Here is a 25,411-nt window from a genome sequence, read left to right on the forward strand (position 1 = left end):
ATTGGAAAGGCATAAACTAGATGTGATGTTCGTTCGTGAGACGAAGTGTTTGGATCATTTAAAACTATTTGAATCGAAACATAAACTCTTTCAAAACTTCAAAACCGTTGGCTTTGTGAATAGCTTAGAGAAGAGGAAGATTTTGTCAAAAAATCTCAATGTCTCCTTAAAAAGCTTTGTTAGACCTTTTACGCTTTCAGGAGACCTCAATGAAGTCCTATTGAAGGAGGACAAGTTGGGAGGACATTTTAGGCCACCCCCTTCCTCTCAACTCTTCGAGAAATTATGGACTATTTTGCCCTCAATGAGATGTCTGCAGTTGGGACCTATTTCACCAAGACCAATAAACATAAAGTACCCCCAAACCTCGTAAAAAGAAAAGATTAATAATGAGTTTGATTGTCCCTCTTGGTTAGCACTATTCTCGAACACCCGAGTACAAGGACTTCCTGCCATTTCTCAGATCATAACCCACTCCTAATTCAATTAAATCAACCCCCTAAATGAAAGAAAACTTTTTCATTATCAAATTGCTTGGCACCTTCACCCCAACTTTGCAAATGATGTCTAAAAGCCTTGGGTGACTACGAATGAGGTATCTTTTGAAGAAAAATTGGCAAACCCCTCTTGTTTCTTGCAGGCTTGGAACAAGTTAGATTTTGGTTACATTGACAAGCTCTTTTCAAATCTAGCTATAGAGTTCATGATTTGGAGTCTCAGCCTAATCCCGATTGGGAATCCATCAACCAAAAAAGGAACCTACTATCCTTGGCCCTTGCTGCTGAAGAGCTCTTCTAGTTCTAGAAGTCTAGGGACAAATACATCTCTGATGGAGACTGAAATACGAGATTATACCACCTCTGAACCAAGATCCACAACCATAAGAAGAAACTTGAGTTCATTGAAGCAAATGTTAAGATCTTCACAAAACCCTAGGAAATAGCTTTTGTGTTTACAGGTTTCATTAAACCTCTACTCCTCTTCCAACCCCCTTGACCCCTTGTTTGTGGAAAGCCTCTTTCCCCCTCTTGAGCCTTCCTCGTTGGAAAGCATTTCATCCCCTCCCTCTATGAAGGAACTGAAGAGGGTTATGTTCTCTTTGGAACCTCACAAAGCTCCAGGGATGGATGGTTTCAATGCTTACTTTTACGAACAACATTGGGAGATGATCCACAATGAGCTGTTAACTTTTGTTAACTCTTTCTTTAGGGATCTTGTCTTACCCTTTAAGGTCAACCACACCCTCTTGTGCTTCATTCCCAAGAAGGAAGGTGCCAAATCTATAATTGATTTTAGACCAATTAGTCTCTGCAATGTAAGTTACAAAATCTTGGCAAAATAGCATATAGGTTGAAACCTCTCCTCCCTAATATAATCTCCCCCCCCCCCCCCTCTAAGGTGTGTTTATCTCTAATAGGCTGAGTATTGGCAATATTTTCCTTGCCCATGAGATTTTTCTCTTTATGAAGAGAATTAAAGGGAAAACGAGCTATGCAGCTCTGAAACTCAACATGTCCAAAGCTTACGATCGAGTGGAATGGATAGTAGTGGCCAAGATCGTCAACTTCCTAGGTTTCAACCAATGATGGTGTAGCCTAATGGACAAGTTATTAAGCTCAACCTCTTTCTCATTTAAGTTAAATGGCAGTCCATATCTAAGGTTGGAAGGAAGTAGGGGGCTTCAATTGGCATCCCTTGAGCCCATACCTATTCCTGTTGATCATAGAGATACTTTCAAAGTTGCTCAATGAATCCATGACCAGGATATGTTCAAAGGAATCAAGATTGCTAGGTGAGCTCTTTAAATTTCTCATTTGTTCTTTGCTTATGCCACCTTCTTGTTCTGTCGAGTGGAAAAGGAGGATGTTTTAACTTTTAACAATCCAAGCAGCTCTGGATGTCACATCCACCAGCCGGTACCCTATCTGGCATACCCGAGTGTGTGATCCACAGTCCACAAGATCCAGTAGTTAGTAAAATCAACCTCCCACATTCACAACAATATAATCAAGAACAAGACTAAATCAATGTTAACAATATTATTCAAATGAATCAAAGTAAAGTAACGAGATAATCATCAGAGTGCGGAAAATATACCAATAGATATATAAATCAAAAGTAGAGTGAGGCGGAAATCTCACCCCACGAGTACAGCGGAATGTAGTTCGAAAATCAAAGGGATTACAACTGATTCTAAAGACAATAAAGAAAGATATATTCTAACTAAACTAGAGTCTTTTCTACTTTATAAAGGATGTCCTCATAAACGTAGACTTCATCAATTACGCTCAGATGCTCCTACTCCACAGTAGGGCTAATCCTGGTAACAAGAGAGACCACTCGAGGGATCCTCACAGTAATCTTCGTAATCGCCAACACTTTGCGTATGGTACGCTTCTTCATCTTGCGCTTCATAGCCATCAAAACCTGTAGAATAATCTAACAAAAGATATTGTACAAAAAGGAGTGAGTTTCAAAAGAAACTCAGCAAGGCAAGTTATTCCATAATAGCATAAATAACATAGTATCACAAACAAAGCATAAAGTGATATGATATGAGACAACAATGCATGTATGAGTTTAACTCTATATATGCTAGTCTCTATAGGCAGACATGCTTTAAGTCATAGCACCATACTTCTTTGGGTAGGTCTCAATCACACATCATCGGTTGGTAGAGGGTCCTTCATCCATCTCGGACAATCCATGGCTAGGGGTTAAGTCACCTCTCTCTCACATCACCGTTTGGTCTAAGTATTGGCGCATGTCAAGGTAAAGCCTAGCCCAATGCAAGTATTCTACTTAGTTACATCAACTCAGATCCAGATACGTCCATTCCTCCCCTCTCGGGATCCTTTCCGGTATCCTTCACACTAGAGTCAGCATATCCGACTCTCTCAAATACGGACTCATCAACCCTATAGGTCATCCACATATAGTAAACGGGAAGCTCTCATGTCCTCTCACGGGTTGGTTACTGGTCTTGAACGCCCATGAGCCCAAGTCTATCCATATGCAACTCTACCCATAAATGGCCCCCACAATGTGATTCGTGTCCCTTCACAGATATAACTCACCGGTCTTGAGCACCCATGAATCCCCATTGCTACCACGGTTCGTTCGGTCTCAATACCCTTCCGAATCGGGTCTGATATAACAAGGGTGTAACCTAACCAAACACTGCTAGACAAGTCCTAGGTATGAAAACCAATAATCCAGGAAAGTGTCAAAGGGCAACATTGGTAATATCCCATACTACTCCCAATGAGGTCCGAGGACAGAAATGTCAAAAGGACATTCCCCAATCCCAAATCATACCTAAACAATCACAATCATAATTCAGTCATATCATCCACGACAAATATCTCATCATATGAAAGAGTATAATAAGACAGATTAAATAAATAAGAAACATACATGAGTAAGTATTCATACATAATCAAGTACATAAAGTAAATAAGGAAATAAGATCCTAATGTACTTGCAGCATTCATATCATAATAGAAACTAATATAACAGTAGCAAATCTAAGTAGTTCCCAAATTAGAAACTAAATCTATGCAAATCTACGTTAATATGGTAACAACTTTCCTTACCTTAAATAGATTCGAGAATATTCCGGATGGACAAGAGGATGAATCCAAAGTTAGCAAATAAACCCTAAAATAGCATCACACAATCATTAGGAAGTAGTCCTAAAAGAATAAGCATGAATCGAATCGAATCGGACGAAGAAAACAGATTCTGTTCTTGCGGGTTGAGTGCTCCAGTTGACCCAGGCAATCTGCCCAAGAGCAAATCCGGAAATAAAAAGAGAATCTTGATCCGAAACCTATGCTACACAAACCGGAATGCGACGAAACTTGGAGAGATTGTCTAAGACAGTAGTCTAAGACTAAAAAGCATAATTTAGACATCAAACCACCATTAAAACATTACTTACTAATTTAGAATCATAGTTTCTATTTTGGTAAAAATCATAGTTTTCATTGGAAACATGCTATGAATGAAAGAGATGAACTAGAGATGATTAGATCTCATTCTAGTACAAGAACACAGTAGATCAGAGGTATGAATAATCATAGAGAAGCATCTATAATGCTAGAATGAATCAAAAGAGGAATATTATCATAGTTTAAGAAGAAATCATAAAAATCATGTCAAGAATGAATGAGATGATCATAGTACAAGAGAATGAAAAGAGATTGTAAAGATATGACTACAAGGTTGCAGCATCTTCATCATAATCTCAGTTCAAGGATGAGAGTGATCATAGAAAAAATAAATCAATTACATAAAAGATAGAATACTAACCTTTAATTGAAGAACAAGAGAGAGAATTTGCAAGATTGCAAGATTAGGTCTTCTTCTTCACTCTTTGAGGCTTGGAGATGGTTTCCCTTCGTTCTCTAAGTGTTATGGAGGCTAGGGATACTAAAATCACGAAGTCATGGGGTATATATAGCAAGATACTCAAAACAGAAGATTCTGTTCGAGTTCAGCATCTCTAGGTCGATTGGCTGGGTAGCATGGCCCAGTCGACCCAAGCACTCGACCCAGGCTGACAGTAAAGCCAAAGACAAGGATTTGAGGGTCTTCCACTACTCGGAATCAAACGAAACTTTAAACACATATTCCATAACATACCTAGCATGGAAAAATGGCTTTAAATCATATCCCACCAAGCTCTAAGGTCATCAACTAATCTTTTATTCATCAAGGTGCAGTCTCTTCTCAATATCCAACACTGTCTTCAAGTATGGGGCATCATCTTCAATCTCCATAGGTTCGGAGTTGAACACTATATCTTCTACCAATATGGCCCATAGTTGACTTTCACTTCTACTTCGGGTCTTCGGACCTACAATCAAAGAGTATCCGGGTTAAGGTTAGGGCCGGGTTTCACACTGGAACTCTTCTTTGATATTATAAAACAACAAATAAATTTTGATTAGAGTGAAGCTTATTTTAGTAGAAATGTCTACCAACTTGGCTAGAATGAGATCTTATCTTTGCTAAGCATTTTGGAGACAAAAGGGATTCAATTTATTTAGGAACAAACATACTATAGGGGAAAGTAAAATAATAAAAAAAAAATGTGGTTTATCTTGAGAAAGATCAAATCCAGGTTTGCATGATGGAATGCTTCTACATTGTCTTTTGCAAGAAGGGAAGTACTAATCAAGTTAGTGGTGCAACCCCTATCCCTTTACCATATGCAGTGTTTTAGATTCCCAATGGGGGTGTGTAAAGAGATTGACTCAATGTGCCAGAAATTATGGCTGGAAATCGGGTGAAAAGTAAACAACTTACTCTCATTTCATTGGATCAGCGCTACCAACCTAAGACTAGAGGAGGACTGGTTCTAAGAAGAATAGAAGATTTCAATCATGCATTACTTTTGAAACAAGGATAGAGGATGATGAGCTAACATGACTCCCTTTGGATAGAACTCTTAAGACAAAATATTTCAGTAACAAAAATATTTTTTACCCTAGGGTGAAAAAAGTAATGGCTCTTGGCCATGGAGAAGTATTTGTAGCATCCTAGGGGATTTAGAAAAACTGGTGCATGGGAAAGATGGAGATGATAAAAAGACCTCTTTTTGGCTCGATTCTTGGATCCAAAATGCAAGAGACACACTAAGGGAAAACCGAGATTTCACCTTCTCTGGGATATGAATGTGACAATTGTTCAAGTATCACAACATGTGGATAATCAAACGGGGAACATTTCTCTTCAACCACTACAACACTCTTCTCTCTTCTTTATCTCTTATGCCAACAAATGACATGTGGTGTCAATAATCTCATCAAATGGCGAGTTCTCTGTTATGTTGGCAAGGAGAGCTTTGTTGAGACGAAAATACCCCACTTCCTAATTTGATATTTCAACATGGTGGAGGTTCTTTTGGAAATTGCCACTACACCCAAAATTTAAATATTTATTTTTGCATCTATTGAATCTAGGGTTACCACTTAAATCTATTATATCCCAACGGAAGAATTTACGGTCTATATGTGAACTTTGCAACAACGAGGCGAAGACAACATCGCACATTTTTATCTCCTGTGAATGGACCAAGGGATATGAGCAACATGACCTCTAGGATTGAGATCGGAACAGCTCCCACAAAGACCCCTCTTGCAACTCTATATTAACTACCTAGCTAAGACGCAGCTAGACAAAAAAATGACTTGTGGTTCTTCTCAGTATTTGTTATAACCTATTACTTTGTGAGGAAAGAAAGAAATCCTAGAATTTTCAATAAATCAAGCCCCAACCCCAATAAAGTCTTAAGTAGTTTGTCTAAATAGATTGGGAGCTTAAATTTTTGGCCAATAGTCTTAGAAGAGGATGAACAAAGTAGTGTCTCAAGTTTTTCTTTCCCCAATTTGCTAATGATAAGTTTGTGTAGTTTCTCACAAGATTTGTGTGAAATTTTAACTCCTACCTTACAATGTGCTGGGGTATATACTGTACAACTAGTGTACCAAAATATATGTATATATACTGTACAACTAAAAACTGTAGGGTGGAGTGTGGGAATAATATGCAAAGGCTGGCTTTGTTATTACAAAGATGGAAACATTTTAGTACAACTGATGAGGTGGTGGCATTGCTTTAAGGAACGAAGAATGGACTAGACCAAGCACAAAGCCTAGACATCCAGCCTAGCAAAATTAGACGTGGATCAAAGGAAGCGCTTGATGAATTCCAATAGCCATAGGAAAGAGCATGGACTTTAATACTAACACCGGTTTTGTTACACCTAGTAAAAGAATCAAAGGGGTCGGCTTTTTAGTTTTACATCATCCACGCTCTGGGATTGTTTTGTTAAACTAGCATGCAAGGCTATTGAAAGTAACGTAGTAGCAATATGGACCAGTGGTTCACACGATGCTAACTATTGTACCAATTACGATTTAAGCAATTACCCCCTGCTCCCCAAAAAAAAAGAAAAAAAAAAAAAAAAAACTACAATGTAAGCACTTACCCTTGCATCAGTAAAATAAAAATAAATAAATAAATAAATAAAAGTTTAAGGCCACACTTTTAATGACCATGCACCTATCAACAATGTAGTCATTTCTATAACTAAAATGTTATGCATAATTTTTATTTGGACTTCCTGATGAGTGAGGTTTTGACTTAAGTTAGTTTTCACCAAAAAAAAAAAAAAAAAATTTGTTACTATGCATTTGCCTTCCCTTGTGATATTAAAAAGGACCAAACAATGACATACCATTAATTACCAAATCCCTTCTAATAGTTTAGCCATTTTTATGATCAAAATATTCTTATGGTATTTTAATTTATTTTCTTTAATTTATCAAAGTAAAAATATTAAAAAAAAAACTTACCAAGGTAAATTCTCGCAAAAAACGAAATTGTTGTGAACCAAGTTGAGTCTATGATTGGGAGATTTTTTTTCTTTCTTTTTTTGAGATAATATTTATTTTGAAAGTCGAAGAAAATGAAATGAAATGACATAAAGGCAGTTTAGTCATTAAAAAAAAAAATCAATTGAAATCATGTGGTTATTAACTATGTGTCTTAAATTGTTAATATTTTTTTTTGAACATTACACAACCGAGACAATGCACAATGTATCCCTTTTTGGATTAAAAAAACTTAAAAATCTTATTTGGTTTTTCCGAAAAAAAAGATCAAGGACATGCAAGTAATTTTCTCTTCCATAATCCTATGAAAAATTACATGATTAACAACTTTTGGACTTCTCTTTATTAAAGTAGTCATTCATTGTTTTAATTAACAAATTAATTGCCTAAAAGCCCAAAATAGACCTTCGGTCTACCTAAAATTAACCATACTTACAATCTTCTTGTTGCAAACTTCAACGCCTCCTTTGTTTTTTTTTTCATTGTCTTATTGACAATGGTTGTGTAATGTGTTAGTATAATTAATTTTAAGAGTAAAAAATATTTAAAATAAATAAAAAATCACTCTATTAGTTAGTTTTCTAAGCCCAAAATCAGTTTGTGCTAATTTTGATAATCATGTAGTTTTCCCATTGTCCTAAAACAGAAATTAAGAAAAGAGATTTACCCAAAAAAAATAAAAATAAATAAGAAAAGAGTGATTTTCCTTTAATTTTCTCTTTCACATTTCATCATTTCATGTGTTCAATTTTTTTTTGGTAATCTGTCATTTTCAAAGGAGCCAAACGGGTTTTGTGTCTGCAGAAGCATTGGCAGGCTCACCATGGTGGCATTTAGACATGGTCAAATGCAGTGAAGAAGTGAAAAGTTTTCCTCTTCTCCTCTTCTACATCGTTAGTCTTCGAATGCTTTCCTTCTGAGTGCCCATTTCTCATTGATCTATTTCGTTTTCTGTCGATCGAAGTCTTTATGGCAGAACCCTCGAGTAGAATTACTAAAGGTCTTTGCAGACTATATTCTAATCGATTCCCCTCAAAAACCACATCAATTTTCTCCCCCAAGCAAAATTTATACCATGGAAGTTCCATTCCAGGTGACTCTACTGCAATTTTCCAATCTAGGTTCTCAAATCTAAGAAATCTTGTATCTGAAACCCATTCGGAACTGTATCTCCATGGTAATTCTTCCAAAGCCACATCATCAGGGGGTCTATTTTCTCGTGTCATCTCTGCAAAGCATCAATCACATTCTGTATCGAGTGGGAATCCTCTGAGGTACTACTCATCAAGAGTTTTCCAGAATGGGTTTTCAAACTTGAGACCTCTAAGCCCCAAGATCAACTCGAAGCTTCAAGGAGTATCGTCTGGAAGCTTGGGGTTTAGTATGCTTAAGAGGAATTCATTGGGGTCTAGGTATATCTCTTTCAAGAGTCCGGATTTCACTAAGCTCAATGGCAATTTTGCGAAAACAGTGGTCGATAAGCCCTTCTCGGCTATCTCGTCAACTATCACACGGTATCGAGAGGCTGTTGGATTACAAATTGAGGCTTTGTGGAAGAGGAATTTCATGTTGCTGGTGGGAGCAGCAGGTCTTGCGTTTTGCATTCTATTGTGGAGAGTTATGTTTGGAATCGCAAATACGTTTGTGGGGCTGTCCGAAGGCATGGCGAAGTACGGCTTCCTTGCCCTTTCAGCTTCCATTGTTGCGTTCTCTGTGAGTTTTCCAGATGTTCAATTTGCTATCTTCCTTCAATGTAATGCCTTTGGTTGTTTCTAGCAAGTTCTGTTTCTCTGGTTTAGGTGGGATAAAATCAAACTGTGAATCACTCACTAAAGTGCTGGAGCACAGGAAAATTTGCTTCAAGTTCTCTAATAAAATTGAGTTCTGGGTCAGTGTGCGTACATGACGACCGTATAAACCCAAGCCAACAGACATGGTTTTACTGATCACGTGGTCATTGTTAAACTTAGGTTAGCTGTGATGAAACAGTAGTTAGATTAGCCGTGATGAAACAGTCATCGTATGACACTAAAACATCCTTTTATGCAATTGTTACGCAAACTTATAAAAGAGAAAATGATGTGCATAAAGGACTTATTTTATTGAAAATAAGTTTTCAGTTGGGTTTTGTAGGTATTGGTTTTTTACCGATGGTTTTCTTTGTATTTGGAACAGCAACTGTTGATGGGGTTTGCTAGATGGATCCAAACAAAACAAGGCAAGGAAAACCTAGTTGAAATTGAAAAAATGAAAAAAAAAAAAAAAAAAATTGGAAAAGAGGAGTGTGGAAGGAGAAGATGATTTAAAAAAATTTGAAATGCTACATGAAAGATAGAGAAGGAGGCACAACCAGCACATCAGGAGCAGCTAAATGAGGTCTGCTACATGGATACTTGCCTTCCAATAGGCTTTACCTTAGCTCTTTAGTCCCTTTATCAGAATTGTACTCCTCCTTACATGAGCATCCTAGGGCTCCATTGAATATAAAAATACCACCTTATGCTTCTGGTGTAACCCAGGGTCTCGGTTAGATCCTGCAGGATCCCATTAAATAAGAACCAGCACAATTGGGTCTGGATGGTAGCAGAATTTAGGTTTTCAGATCTCAAAAGTTTTATAAACAGTTGCAGAATTTCTGAAATTTTCTGTTTATCAGAAATTTGCAAGAAAACAGCGGAACAAATGGGAAAAAGGGAGTTAGGAGGTGGCTCACAAGGCTGGACAGGCAGGGGAAAGGGACTAGTAGTGTTGTAGGAAGGTGGGAGGGTGCTTAAATGTCTGAAACAGCAAAGGGGAAGGGTTCAAAGGCCTGCGGGTGTATGGGATGATGTTTCTGCAATGCACAGAACAGGGGAGGAGGCAGGGGTGCCTTGCGGGTGATGGAGAGGTCAGGGAAAGGCTGGGAGCTAGCTGGAACTGAAGGGGAAGTGAGAGAGGGAAGATGCGATGGGGGTGGGGTTGATCTTCAATTTACTTGGCTGCTGGGATTTGTGTGTGCAATACTGTGGAAGTTGGATGATTGCTGGAATTTGTTGAATTACAGAACTGAATGAATTAACCAAAGACATTCAAGATGAGGTCCCCTGGTGTATGCTTTTTGCGAATGATATTGTGTTGATTGATGAGACCCAAGTGAGGATTAATACCAAATTAGAATCATGGAGAGTAGCTTTGGAATCAAAAGGCTTTAAACTTAGTAGATCGAAGACAGAATATCTAGTTTGTAACTTTAGTCATGATCAGGCAGATGATGAGGCGGTGATACTTAACGATAAAGAGATTCTTCAGAGTGATTGTTTTAGGTACCTAGGTTCAATCATAAGTAAAATAGGTGATTTAGAGGATGAGGTTTCCCAAAGAATTAAAATAGGGTGGATGAAGTGGAGAGGTGCGGCCGGGGTCTTATGTGATCGGCGTATTCCATTAAAGCTTAAAGGAAAATTTTATAGAATCGTTGTTCGAACAGCTATGATGTACGGTGCAGAGTGTTGGGCTGTTAAAAAGAATCATATAGATAAGCTCAGTGTAACAGAAATGAGGATGCTAAGATGGATGAGTGGCAAAACTAGGATGGATAAGATAAGAAATGATCAAATTAGAGTTGGTCTGGGAGTTGCTCCCATAAGTGATAAGCTTCGAGAAAGTCGTTTGAGGTGGCACGGCCACGTTCAACGGAGACCTATAAATGCCCCTGTACGGAGAAGTGATATAATCCATATTGAAGGAACTAGAAGAGCTAGGCATAGACCTAAGATTACCTTAGGAGAAGTGGTGAGAAAGGATATGTATAGCTTAGGCCTTGTATCTAGCATGGCCTCGAACAGAACTGATTGGAGGGCAATAATCCATGTAGCCAACCCCATTTAGTTGGGACAAGGCTTATTGTTGTTGTTGTACAGAATTGAACTTGAGAATTACTCTCCAGCCCAGGCTGCAAGGGTTTTCCTTTCCCATGGCCCAAGCCTTTGATTTGTTCAAATAATCCAACCTACTGTATTCAGAAATAAAGAGGCTATTTATAGCCATATTACATGACACTTGAACTCAACTTGGGATTCCTTAAGTAATAAGGTTCAAACTACTGACCTAACTCTTTAATTTGGACTCTAATTAACTTAAGAATTGGACTCTAGGTGGGTCTTCTTTATAGTTTAGGATACCCTCACCTCATTACAAGGACTCTTTAAATGAAGACAACTTTGACTTAAAAGCAAACTCATAAAAGATAAGAACTCTTTTGGATAATAAATCTTATCTTATCCATAACTAAGTAATTCAATACGGTTTAAAATGGATTATAACTCTCAAACTACTTGAACAAAAAATTTAAAAATAAATCCATGACCCTTGGATTGAGGGGTTTCTCTCTAGACCCATATTGAGCTTAAAGGTGGGGGGGGGGGGGGCAAGGAAAATGACCAAATGCCCCTCAGCTGGCTTCTATTTCGAGTGGGCTTGGGCCCTTTTTGGTTCTTCTTGGGCTGTCTAGGGCCAAGTTACATCAGCTTCTCTCTTGGAGCTTCTCATTCATTAGGGTTTCTTGCAAGTCTGTTATGATACATTTGTCTAATATTTTGTCCATTCTTGTTTTTCCACACATCCTTCTTAACATATTTATCTTTGCTACTAGCTATTGAGTCCACTTTAATACACTCTTTTAGTTATTTTGATCTCTGCGGTCCAATTTGGTGAACTTAAAAAAAGGTTGGAAATTAATAAGACAAGATTTACTTCCTACCTTTAGTTAGGAAGCTGTTTTCACTCAGTTTTTTTCATTATTTGGTTTCTTTTTTTAGTCAATTTATGTTACCCTATAAGTTAAAGTGCAGGTTAGGCCTTTCCTTTTTAGTGTTTGAACCTATGTTTTGGACCTTTCTACATAAGCTTGTAAAGAGGATATGGCATTGCACAAATTTAGTTAATGAGATTTAGGAAAAAAATATGTTCTATGTTTTGCTCTTTGAGAGTGTAGGGTGGGAGGCTCTGGGTGATACACTTGAGCTTTGGAGAGACTGCCATACCCTCACGGTACCAGATCTCGCTCAAAGGCAATTTTGCCCTTGAGAAAAATGAGATCTCGCTCGAGATTAGGTATTTTTTTCCCGTCCAACTCAAGTGAACTAAAGGGCCCATGTTGGGGGGGGGGGTTTAAGGGTTAGATTGGGTTCAAAGTTGGTATTTAGCCTATTTGGGCCTTTTGAACACACTAGTGGCCTTATATTTGTGAGAAAACAACCTTAAGTATGATTTCTAACTCGACCCTTAGTTTGAAATCAAAATGATGTAGGATTGAACATGCAATGTTATAAAAAATGAAATATAGAACCATTAGGACATATAAATGAGATGCAAGTGATAAGATACATTAACTAAAATACTGTTGAAAGAAACGATTGTAGTAGAATGGCTTATTGATCCATGATCTCAAGCCCTTTATTTAAATAAAGTGGAAAGTAGACTATTACAAGGAATAGAAGTTTACATGAATGCAAACTCTAATTTAACTCCTATACAAACTCTTATTAGACTCCTAATAGAATCCAACACTCCCCCTCAAGTTGAGGCATGGATATCACACATGTCCAACTTGACAAAAAAAGTATATAACATCTGTCCAGGTAAACATCTGCAATTTGATCTTCAAACTTATAGATTATGTCTGCCTTATAGACTTCCATTTGATTTGTCCTCATCTTTATTGCAACTTTATGTCTCCACGAAAAACGCCCAAGTAAAAAAGGAGAATCTTCAAATGTTGAGAAGACTAAATTTCTGCACACATCTGAGGGAAAATATATTTTTGGGGTAACAATAGCTAGGGTAAAACAGCCAAAGTGAAAGTTTTGATTTGTAGCAATGTTAGATCTTTAAAGGGAAAGTTTGCCAAAGGACAATCTCCAAAGGTAGGGGAAAATTTGTCAAGATAAGTGACAATCTCCAAAGGTAATAGAGATCAAGTTCTGCAAAGGTCAAACGACAAGTCTTTTGCAAGGTTAGATCTCCGAAGGGAAGATGTCAAGTTAAGGGGCAAATCTTCAGGGTTAATAGAGATCAAGTTCTGCACAGTCAAAAAGATAGTTCTATAGCAATGTTAGATCTCCAAATTGGAAGATTGCGAAGGTAAGGGACAAACTTTCAAAGGTAACAAAGATCAAATTCTACATAAGGAAGTCTACATGAAAGGTTTTGAATTGTAGACATCTTCAATCTCCCCCTCACGTGTAGCGTTACACGTGGGAAGATAATAACAAAGGAAATTCCAATGGGGAAACTTGGAAAGGAAGAAATTGTAATGGTAAGATAAAAGTATCAGGAAACCAAATCTAGAGAAAATGACAAAATTTGAAAGGGGGTTGACCGAGCCTACGGTGCCACTAATGAAGGTCTGATATTACCGAATGGACCGGATTAAAAGATGTAGTTAAAGCAGAAGTAGATTCTCCAATCGGCTCGAGCAAATAAAGTCCATTTACCACGACCAATCTCCTTCCCCAGATCCTGAAGTAGCTAGGTAGGAGTTGGTAGGGGTAGTAGAGGAAGCAGTGGTCGAGGCTGTACCGGCAGTAGAAGACTGCAGAATACGTCGCAGAGTAGCGAACTCCTCCTGTGAAAAACCAACGTCTGCAGAGGGTATGGTAGAAACTGTCTCAGAAAGATTAGTCTTTGGTTTTCCCTGTCTTTGTGCTCGTTTTTGCTCAAAATCAAGGCTTCCCATGCAGTTTCCAACAATTTTCCTTGGTATGATATGGTTTGTGACAGTGCTCACACTTGACAATCTCCTTAGCCGGATCAGATTTAGTGCGAACAGACTGTAAAGCTGATTTCTCCATAATAGGAGTATGAAGCATGACTAATCGACGACTTTCCTCACACTGAACAAGAGCATAAGACGAATCTAGTGTAGGAAAGGGAGAACGACTTAAGACTTGCACTCTGATCTGATCGTACTCCACGTTCAAACCTGCCAAGAAGTCATATACTCGAATCTTATCAATGTACTTCTTATATGTCGCCACATCATCTGGATTAGTGGGGTGATAATCCCCATAATGATCCAACTCTTGCCAAAGAGATCGCAACTCAGCATTATAGTGGGCCACAGTTAGTTCCTTTTGGGTAGTTTCATGAAGCTTTTTTCGTAGCTCATAAACCTGTGCATCATTCCCCAACTGTCCATATGTTTCAGTAGTAGCCTTCTAGATTTGGGCTGTAGTATCAAGTAATAGGTAACCCCGGGCAATATTTGGATGCATGGAATTCAAAAGGAATGACATAATAAGAGAGTCGTTTGATATCCATTTATCTTGTAAAACACCTGCGGTAGTGGGTTTGATAGTAGTGCCCGTAATGTATCCAACTAGTCCTCTTCCAGCAATAGTCAGGTAAGCAGATCAAGACCAGATCAAGTAATTTGTGTCGTCAAATCTTACCGAAAGAGAATGAAAAGTGGAAAAATATTCGGATCCAGTGGGAGCAGTAGTATCATCAATAGTTGTCATGTGTTGATAAAATTATCTGCAGTTCTTCAATCTTCACCCTTTCGAAGTAACAGAAACGTCGCAGAATGCAATAGCCAAACAACTTAGAGAAATTTTCTCCCTTTTTTTTTTTTTTTTTTTTTTTTTTTTTAGAACTAGAGAAAAAATCTGGTCTAGTCTACTGGTTTTTGGCTAATAGAACCCGAGAGACAAAAAGGAAAAATATGGTTTGTCTATTTTGGATAATGAGCCAAGAACCGAACCAAACCAAGCTAAAAACCGAACCAGAGGTTGAACCCAAAAAACCAACCAAATAAAATAACCAACGATATCTTCTTCCTCACACGCTCACACCTGAAAAAATTGAAGACTTACCTGGTTTGATGGCAGAGGTGATGGTAGAGGAGCAGCGATCGATCGAAACTCAGAAGAAGAAGATAGAAGAAGATGGGTTTGCGGAGTTCTTCTGCTCTTCTTTCCTTTTTTTTTTGTTCTTGGTCATTTCTAATCGAGCTCAGTGCAGCAGAACTTGAACTGCCAGAAAAAAAGGCGATGGGTTTGAAAAAATTAGGAGCTTCAACAGTGTGCGATGTGTTTTCTCTTCTAATCAAAAGAAGCAGCGAAACAGTAGGAAGCAGTCTGTGAATCGGTTCTTGTTCTTCTTCTTTCCCCTTTTTTTTTTCTTTTCTTGGCCTTCCCGAATCGAACCTATGTAGTGCAGCGGAACAAAGAACAAATAGAGAAAAAAGGACGGAATTGCCAGAAAAGAAGAAAGAAAAGAAGGTCGATGGGTTAGAACCAGCAGTGATGGTTCTTCTCTTCTTCGATATTTTTTTTTCTGTGGTCTTCTTGCAACAGAAAAGATAGTGCGTGAAGAACGAGAAGAAAAAAACCCAATCGAATTTGCAGCAGTAACTGAAGAACGAAAAAAGATAGTGTAGAGAAAAAAAAGGAAAGAGAAGAAAAAGATCCTAATCGAATTTAGGCTCTGATGCCATGTTGAAAGAAACGATTGTAGTAGAATGGCTTATTGATCCATGATCTCAAGCCCTTTATTTATAATAAAGTGGAAAGTAGACTATTACAAGGAATAGAAGTTTACATGAATGCAAACTCTAATTTAACTCCTATACAAACTCTTATTAGACTCCTAATAGAATCCAACAAATACCAACAAAAGTGCATCCATATGGGTACAATAGAACATCATGTTCTCGACTCTCGAGAATACAATAATAAAATCATCATAAGTTCAATATAAACCAAAGTTCATAACAGAAGTGTTGGGTATGGCTCATGCTTCACATTCTACTGCTGAGGACTTCATATCACTTTAGGCCTTGGGATTTTCTTTGTAGTTTGGGTTTGGGCCCATGAATAACTGTTGTGGCTTAGGGAAGTTGGCGGCAAGTGGAAGCAAAAATCAGGCAAAATGAACTTGGGAAGCTGTTGGCGAGTAGTGTCGAGATCTTGACCTGTCTCGCTTGAAATGTGGGATTTTAAAGTTTAAACTAGTGGGCGGATCGAGATCTCGGTCAAGTTATTGTAATTCGACTCTCATTTCATGCTTATCCTATTCTTCAGTTACTTGGTTGCTCATTTTTTATTTCATTTTGCTAAAATTTCCTTCAAGCATGAAAACCTTTCAATGTATTTAATTTTGCTGATTTGAATATTATGATCCCTGTGTGAACTGGTTATCACTTGGGACTGGTGACACTTGTCTCCATAAGGAAATGCTCAATTACAAAATTAGCCATTTCCTGTCTTTGGAATGAGTAATCAAAATTTCATTATTTCACAAGGTTACCGATAAATGGTTTGCTACTTGATCAATATCATGCGCCAAAAGTTTTCGGCTTCTAGATATTTTCTTTCTTTGTCTATCTCTATGGATTCTGGGTAGGCATAAATGGGAAAGATTTTCATAATAAAGATATTAGGATGCTAGAAATTTGTAAGTTGAAAGTGCAAGCAGGTCATTGAGTCTTCAACCTGAAGGATTCAACCTCAAATATAGTCTTGGGTTGGCAGGTAGCTCTTCCATCCTCTCCATATTTTGGCTTTGGTATACTGTTGGAACAGGTGATGTTTGTTTGCAGTTTATTATTTAGACTTTTTAATGATGCAGACTCGGTGGTAAATAACCAGTCTCCTCTGTTTGCAGTATATTATTCGGACTTTTTAATGATGCAGACTTGGTGGTAAATAACCAGTCGCCTCACCAAGTGGATCTAGTCTGATGCAGGACAACACATACTTAGGATTCGGGGCTTGTTGATTGCATAAGTAGGCTACAGGAATAAATTATTTAAAGCTAGTTGAGGATCTATGAACAATCTGTTGAAGGTACATATGAAAGTGCATTGAATTTTAGGGTGACATTTAGAGGTGGGTATGATTTGGATATGTGCAAGGGGAATTTCACTAAAGTGAAAGAGTAATAGCAAAACAAGGTTAATCCCTCTATACCCCTTAAATAACCTTTGGGGGAATGGACCTTTAGTGATCAAATGTGGGGTTGGTATGAAAGCATTGTATTATCAGGGGATCTGAAGACTGGGTAGCAAGCTGTCATTTGCTTGCTTGAGATCATTATTTACTCACATGACTATTGTCCATCATAGTTGTCAAGGCGTCACCTAGGCATTCAGGAGGGTTGTAGTAGTGTAAGGTAAGCCTCACCTCAAGTGACATGCATAAGGAGGGGGGGGGGCCTTGAGAGTTAAGGTGAGGTGATGCCTTGGAAGCCAAGGTGCCCGCCTTACTCAACTTATTATTATTATTTTTAATGTTTGATTTTTTAACACAAATATGCTAAATCAAAGGCTGGTAATGTAGATGGTAATCTAACTATAGTAGTTGGATGATGTATCGAAACTCCTATGTATTGTAGGTACATTGATGTAACCATGATTCTAGGGTTAGGGTTTTTGAGATTGTGTCCCTAAAATTATGGTTAGCCTTCCAGAATCCTTTACTCTTGTGAGCCAGCAAAGTAATTATCAAACCTGGGAATGGGAGATTTAACAAACCTAGATGGAATGGTTAAGACTGGGAAATTTAGGGTTTGGATAAAGATTGGGATTAACAGTATCTAAGTGGGTTGCAGGAATTGAGATGATAATGAGATTAGGATTTATGGAGGATCTTTGGAACAAGTTAGTGATGGGCAAATTTGTTATGGGTTGGTTTTGGGACAGTTAGGGTTTTAACAAATCCCTATGGGATGCTTTTTGAGATACCCAATCAAAAGTGGTGAATAGGTTCGGAAGGGTTTTGGAATGTTATGGGTGGAATCTTTAGGTGTGGGAATGGTTCTTGGGAAGGATTCTTGGGATCTTGGTAAATTCTTGGGTACTTTCTTGTTTTCTCTCTTTTCTTTTCTCTTTCTTTCTTTTCTTCTTTTCTTCTTTTCTTCTTTTCTATTCCGTTTTTCAGATCTGTCGCAAGAAATAGAAGAAGAAGAGAGGGGGCTGAATGGGAGAAAGGGGAGGGGAGAGGGTGCTGCAGGGTATGGGGGAGTGTGGGGGTGCTTCCTTGGGTTGTAGGAAGGGAAGCGGAGGGGTTTTGCAGTTGTTGCAGGGGTGGAGGAGGCTGTTGGGGCAGCCGCTGGGATGGGGGAGGGTTGGGGTGGGGGAGCTTGCAGAAGAAAGGGGTAGGGTATCGGGTAAGGAATATAGAGGGGGAAGGGGGCTGGGCTGCTGTATTTACTTGAAGAGGCCGCTGTTAGTTGTTGACTGCTGCAAGAACTTGAAGAAGCTTTGAAGAAGATGATCCATTACCCCACCGTGGCCCTCCCAAGAAGACCATGACTCAATTCCCTCAAATTCAGATTCTTGTATTCAATTCCACTCCTCTTTACAACGAGATGGGTGGGCTATTTATAGCCTTACAATTGGAGGGAAAGACTTAGACTCATCAGGAAATAAAACTTGACTCAACTAGGGAATCTTTTATAGCCTAGGATCCCCTTTACAACTTAATTAAATAAGAGCCATAAATAAAAGAAACTTACTTGTATGAGAATACTATCCAAAGGGAGTAGATTCCTAATGGCATTCCAACTTTAACTAGGACTCAATTAATTCAAATAAAGAAGTAAAATCATATTTGGTCTCACAAAAATAAAACAAAAACTATTGGAATAAAATAATTAACAAAATAAGTGTGAAAACGACCATTATACCCCTAGTAGGGTTCGGCCAGCCCACTAGATGCACCACTTTGGTTGGGCTTTAGGGCCCAATTTAGGGGCTTGGCTAGGGGGAGGATTCCTACTTACATCATACATGGGATCGCTTACATATTGGAAAAAAATAAAAAATAAAATAAAAACATTACCTTTTTCACTTCGCATGATACCAAGGTATGAAATTTCGCCGGAACTCCACAAAAATTTCACTGAAATTTGGGAATGTTTCTGTGGGATTTCGCCCCCCCAGTTTCGGGTGGTATTTGGGGTCATTTTGGGCTGGTTTTTGGCATCTAGCCTAATTTGAGGCTAATAAACAATTAGGAGTGGTATTTTACCTAAAACCTAACCTAAAGTGGTGTTATTGATTAGCACATGCTTGGCTGTATGCGGGCAAAACTAGAAGTCGGGAACATGAATTTTAACCAATCTAAATATGAATATTATGCAAGAGGACACTAAGGTTTTCATTAAAATGCAACAACATGTACAAGTAGAATTCAATATACAAGTATGTATCGTGTTGGACCCATCCCCTGGGTTGTGAAGGAGTACTCTGAATATTGGACATAAGTATGCCATGACATGGTATGGATAAAGTTATCCATATAGTTCATCATTGGCATAACCGGTTGTGCTGGTCCTAATGGATATCCAAAGATGGAGTCACAAATGATGCACCTAATCCATCTCTATACTCATGGAGGCATGCTACTACAATCAACAAATGAACCACCATATGGTCCACCATATTATAAGCCCTTTATGGTACAACCCCGTGAACTTTTCAAAATTTCACTGGAATTTTCGAGATTTCAACGAAATTTCCGAAACCTTTCTGTGAAATTACCAAAATTTGGGACTTTTCGTTTTCAACCCATGTTTCATGTCGCTAGGTAGCAACACGATTAAATGTTGCCTAGTTTTGGCGATATTTCACTGATATTTCCTACCATGCACGATACACTAGTAACCTAAAAACCTTTTCGCTATTCCTCTCAACTCTTGACCTTCCTTCCATTGTCCGACATCCCCATATCTCTTCTCCGGCAACTAGCTTCACTTCAACGGCCCTCTTGCTTAGGCAAAGTTCTATTCCAACAAGGTTCTTTGCTGATTTCCCCCCCCCCTTTCTTTTCCAATTTTTTTTTGCTTTGGTAAGCCACAAAATAACTGTCTTAGTCGCAACTCCACTCTAGTGTGTGTGTGTGGCATGACCATGTTCAATGGAGGCTTGTAAATGCCCCTGTATGAAGAAGTGATATAATCTAGATTGAAGGAATTAGAAGAGCTAGGGGCAGGCCTAAGATAACCTTAAGAGAAGTGGTGAGATCCATGTGCGATATTGGTGCGTAGCTCGGAATTTGAGTTTCTCATTATGCTGTTAAGACACATAGTTGGGATGCATGGCTATTGAAAAGATTTCCTTCCTCTTTGAGATGGTAGGACAGTTTTCATGTCAGTGGCACTCAAGGTGTCGAGTATTAGGTGCTGTTTTGTTAGACAGTGTATTGAAGAGTTTGTTTTGGAGATGTCTTCGAGACATCTAGAAGACGCTTGGTACGCTTTGATACACATGGATATACTAATGATGAATGCAAAACAAGTGTGTTTTAAGAGTTGTGCTTAATAATTAACAGTAAATAATGATTTTTAAGTATCCAACCAGTGTTAGGTATCTCTGTCTTTACAACATCTATGTGATTTACTAACAAATAATAGGAAACAATTAAACAAGAGCATTTGGGGGAAAAAAGCACATCTATTTGCATCTTATGATACTAGCTTAAAGTGATACCTAAAGGGCTGAATCAAGTAATATGTAAATATAAACATTTGTACTGGGTACTGGGCTATGTGAATTAAGTTTACACAGATTAACCATACTTCTCCTCTACTATATTAATAACATATTAAACAGAACTGCAGTAGCATCTACCTATTGATAATAAGTTGTTAGGAACGAATATATGGAATGACCCTCTGCAGAGCCTGTAGTGGTGAGAGCCCTGTGCACTGGGTATGCACTAGAACATAGGTCATACAAAATATTATACCTCTGGTTCAGTTTTCCAGTTTAGATGTGATAGTCAGCAACGGCAAGCCTCTCCCCCCCCCCCCCCCCCCCCCAAAAAAAAAAAAAAACAGAAGAGAAGAGAAGAGAAAGAGAAGAGAAGAGAAAAAAGGGGAATCTCAAGAAGAAGAATCAGATTTTGAGCATATATTCTATATCTGATTTAACTACAATGAGCTTAAATGCAAATTTTGCCTCTTTAATAATCCATCCTATGTCATTTTTCTAGTGCAAAAAGATCCATTTTGGTTTTGGCCAAATAATCAGATAAGTTTTATCTTTAAAATGGGACTTTCGGGTTTTGATGAATTGTGTATCAATGTGTTACTCTATTGTTCTTGATACTTATATTTTGCGTTGGCTTGTATCGGTCTCCAATAGTATTGAAACTTGATATAATGTGTCATATGCCGGCATTGGTTTGTCTTGCATACAATTTGTAGAGGAACCATCAAATTTTATCATTTGAGGAACATTTCTAAGTCCTCCCTAATTTTCTGAGTTTTCAAATCTTTTCCTTCAAAAAGTGCCCCTTGATATGCAATATGGTTTTTAATTGTTCAATTCTAGTGTGACTGTAGTGTATACCTGTAGTCTTTATCTCTCACTGGTAGTATACAACCTAAAATGAAAATATCATGCCAATGAGGAGTTGGACCTATCACTTCTAGTGGCTCAGTAATAAACTGGTCCTGAAACGGCATTTTCCCGACCAGTTATTTGAACTACGTGAAGTTTGTAAAAGTTGCTAATGGCATAGCTAAAGCAAGCAATGAAAACACCATGGAAACAGATACTTAGGGTAAGTGAAGCAAGGAACGAAGTTTGGAAAACAAGGAGAAAACCATCAGTCCCTCCACCTCATACCATCCTTGTGGGAACATGTTATGGCAGATCATGGATACATTTGTGCTGAATGCTCTGCTTTTATTTTGTTTTATTTATTTATTGATTTTATTTTTTTGACACTCTTAACATATGTATCACTTAGTTCTATTAATTAAAACATCCTGTAATTTGCAATAACGGGTTATCTTATTGGAAGATGGTGTTTTGTTTTCTGATTCTATTTTCAGGGCCTATATGTTCGGTCAAGATACACAATCAACCCTGATAAAGTTTATAGAATAGCCATGACGAAATTAAACACTTCTGCTGGGATACTTGAGGTCATGGGTGCCCCTCTATCAGGAACAGATTTGAGAGCATATGTAATGTCAGGAGGAGGACTCAGCCTAAAGAACTTTAAGCCTAGGATTGGGAACAAGCGGTGTTTCCTTATTTTCCCAATACGTGGTTCAGAAAGAAGAGGCCTTGTGAGCATTGAAGTCAAGAAGAAAAAGGGGCAGGTTATATTTCTATGCTTGCCACTATTAAGCTGTTTCTTTATTGCATAAAACAGATGAATGGTTATTCTTGTTTTTATGAACCCCTATTTCAATATTTTTCTATTTATGTTCTACCATATCTGCAATTATCTATTCTCTTGGTTATTCTTATTTGAATTGAACTTTGAATGTGTATTTTGATAGAAGGAACACTTGCATTTGATGAAGGAGACATCATGGAACTCAACCTAGCTTGACATCTAGATGAATCTGACAAACTGAACCCAATGTAAACTTGATGGTTCAAACCTTCTAATCATGCAGAATAGCTATTTTCTGGGTTGAGGTAAACCATTGTTTGCCACATCTAAGTCATATCTGCTTTGAGGAACCACTCTGGTCTGGTTATCAAAGCTAAGGCCATTGCATGGATAGCTTACCGAGGCTTGAAGTGCAGTTGCCAGGACTATGAGTCACAGTATTCGGTTGGTTTGTCCATTGGCCTTCTCTTTGTGGATCATTGGACATTACTTTTGATTTTTTGATTCTTTTTTATTTTCTTTTTTAAATATTTTACCTAAAGGAATTCAAAAGTAAGTATAGTCTGTTGAATTTCCCTACAGAGTTTATTTCGTTAATTTTTTTTTATTGCAATCCTTGTATACCATTTTTTTCCAAAAGTTGAACGAAACGCTATTAGTAAAGGGTGGTGATTTAACAACCTGGTGGTGTTTCTTAAAGCTTTATCGGTAGTTCCTTTTTTCTTTTCTTTTTCTCTGCCGGGGGGGGGGGGGGGGAGGAGGGGAGAGTTGTGTTCTGACTTCAGTGACTCAATAAATTCTCTTTCTGCAGTATGACATGAAGCTTCTAGCTGTTGACATTCCTATGGCAAGTGGACCTGATCAGCGGTTATTTCTCATTGGAGATGAAGAAGAGTACAAGATTGGTGGTGGGTTAGTTTCTGAATTGAGAGATCCATTAGTGAAGGCCATGGCTGCAGAAAAGGAGTTCGAAGCTATTGATCAAAAGGAGGAAGAAGATGATGCAGAAAGAGAGCTTCAGGAAGCAGAAAGGAAGAATCGTGAAGAGACTGAAAAGCTGGAAAAAGGTAGCTCATAAGGACTCCTTTTTTTTGGGTGTCTGCATTTTTTTCCAGGTTTTTTGGGGATGGGGGTGCATTTAGGCATTTTTCCCCCTGTGCAATCGAAGCTTGAGAGAAAGTGGACTAAAGCATTCGAGATTCATAGAACTTATATTCGAGGGATTCTGCACTTGTAGCATTTTGAAGTTGACAAATTTGCATCATTGTTTGAGAATAATAATGTTGTACACTTTCTAGGACATGAAAGAATCATTCTCGCATTCTAAGAAACTTTTTCCGAATTGAAATTTGCGCTAATAAACATGAAGTGCTTTTAAATTTATCTACTCTTCTTGGGGTGCTTAGAATTGACTTTTAGGTATTATGTGGTTCTATAGAAACTTTGTAAAGATAGTGAACCAGAAATTTTACTGTAATAGTTTTTCTTTTATAAAAAATCTTCCGTTTTGCTGAAAATTTTTTGGGACACTCATATGCTGGCATCTTTTCCTTTTTGGGTTTATCTGATTTTTTTTTTTTGGCATGACTCTTTTCTTCCTTGGCTTTTAGAAGCATTTGCATTGAAGTAATTTGTTTTTCTTTTTTGATTACCCTTCCAAAAGTCCTGAAAATTTGATTTCTTATTAGCATATGTTAGTATAATTTGACTCCTGCACATTGGAAATGGATGTATCTTCAGACAAGTTCTGGGAATTATTTTGTAGAGGGAAGCTGATACAATAAAATCTTGGCTGCCAACCAAGAAAAAGGAAAGTAGTATTACATCTGCTCTTTTATATGTGAAAAGGTATATTGATTGTTCATTTAGGTTTGGGTCTGGTGGCTTGCAAGGTTTGAATTCCTGTACTGAGACTAATGCAATCTTGTTCTAGGATTTTCATCCCTTGTATGAACCTATTTCAAGCAGTAGCTTTTCCTTTCTTGAGAACAACTTTGTGGTAGTGGGGTTATAACAGTTAGTAGATCCTTTCAGTTACCAAGTTGTAAATTTGGAATCTGAATAGAGCTGCCAGCTACTAGGCAGGTTCATGTTGCACCGAAACTAATGTTAACCAGCATACTTCTGTTGGATACAGTGGATATGTTTTCCTTTTGTATCCTAGCATGTCTTTTGCACCAACTCTTAGAATCTTCAATTTCTCTTAGCCCACCATTCATTTTTAGCGAACCATCAATTTAAACCTGCAGGAACTCTTTCACAGTTAATGGGTTGGGTTCTGGCTCGGAAGGCCTCGTTCGTTTTAGGCAGGACGTCTGGGCCACTTTCCACTCCTTGGCTTCAAGATCTGTGTGTGTCTGAGGCTAGGTGTTTGGCCTTTGTTGAATGAAAGTTGATTTACCCAAAAAAAAAAGAGGAGTTAATGGGTTGGGTTCACTGCTTGATAAACTGAAAGTTAAGGTTTTGGTAGAGTCAAATAGTTGCCTAGCTGCAAATTAGAAATGCAACGTCTTAAATAGGGGTGTAAATGAATAATCGAAATCTAAACAAAAAAAGAAAAGAAATTGGATAACCGAAATCTGCTTCCGAATTTGCATCTATCTTATCACTATAGGATGTGGATATGGTAATACTTTTTTTGACAGATTATCATCCGTCCTGTAAAATTATCCGATTAAGTTACTTATCTGAATTTGTTTTATTATTTTCATAAATTTTTTACTTTGAGATATGTGAATATTTTTCTAGATTGGCTACTAATATGAATACCAAATTTGTTAATTTCTTAAATTCCAAATTTAATACTCACAAATAAAATGGTAAAGATGTCAACAAGTCATTGAAAACTTGTATGCGGTCTATAATTTCATACCCTCTTAGGAAAATCTATTT

The 25,411-nt window shown here is 37.9% G+C and overlaps 1 protein-coding gene across 1 annotated transcript; it reads left to right on the top strand.

The window, feature by feature from the left end:
• The first annotated feature begins 8,157 nt into the window (after window positions 1-8,157).
• Window positions 8,158-23,902, top strand: LOC149023965 (uncharacterized). The gene is made up of 3 exons (XM_089144384.1): window positions 8,158-9,116; window positions 22,227-22,499; window positions 23,331-23,902. Exons 1-3 carry the CDS (start codon window positions 8,373-8,375, stop codon window positions 23,595-23,597), a joined length of 1,284 nt encoding a protein of 427 aa, XP_089000510.1. The 5' UTR covers window positions 8,158-8,372; the 3' UTR covers window positions 23,598-23,902.
• Window positions 23,903-25,411: the final 1,509 nt, after the last annotated feature.

Source organism: Hakea prostrata, chromosome 2, assembly GCF_041222555.1.
Source record: "Hakea prostrata isolate BN-2017 chromosome 2, UWA_Hpros_2, whole genome shotgun sequence".
NCBI classification, from domain to species: Eukaryota; Viridiplantae; Streptophyta; class Magnoliopsida; order Proteales; family Proteaceae; genus Hakea; species Hakea prostrata.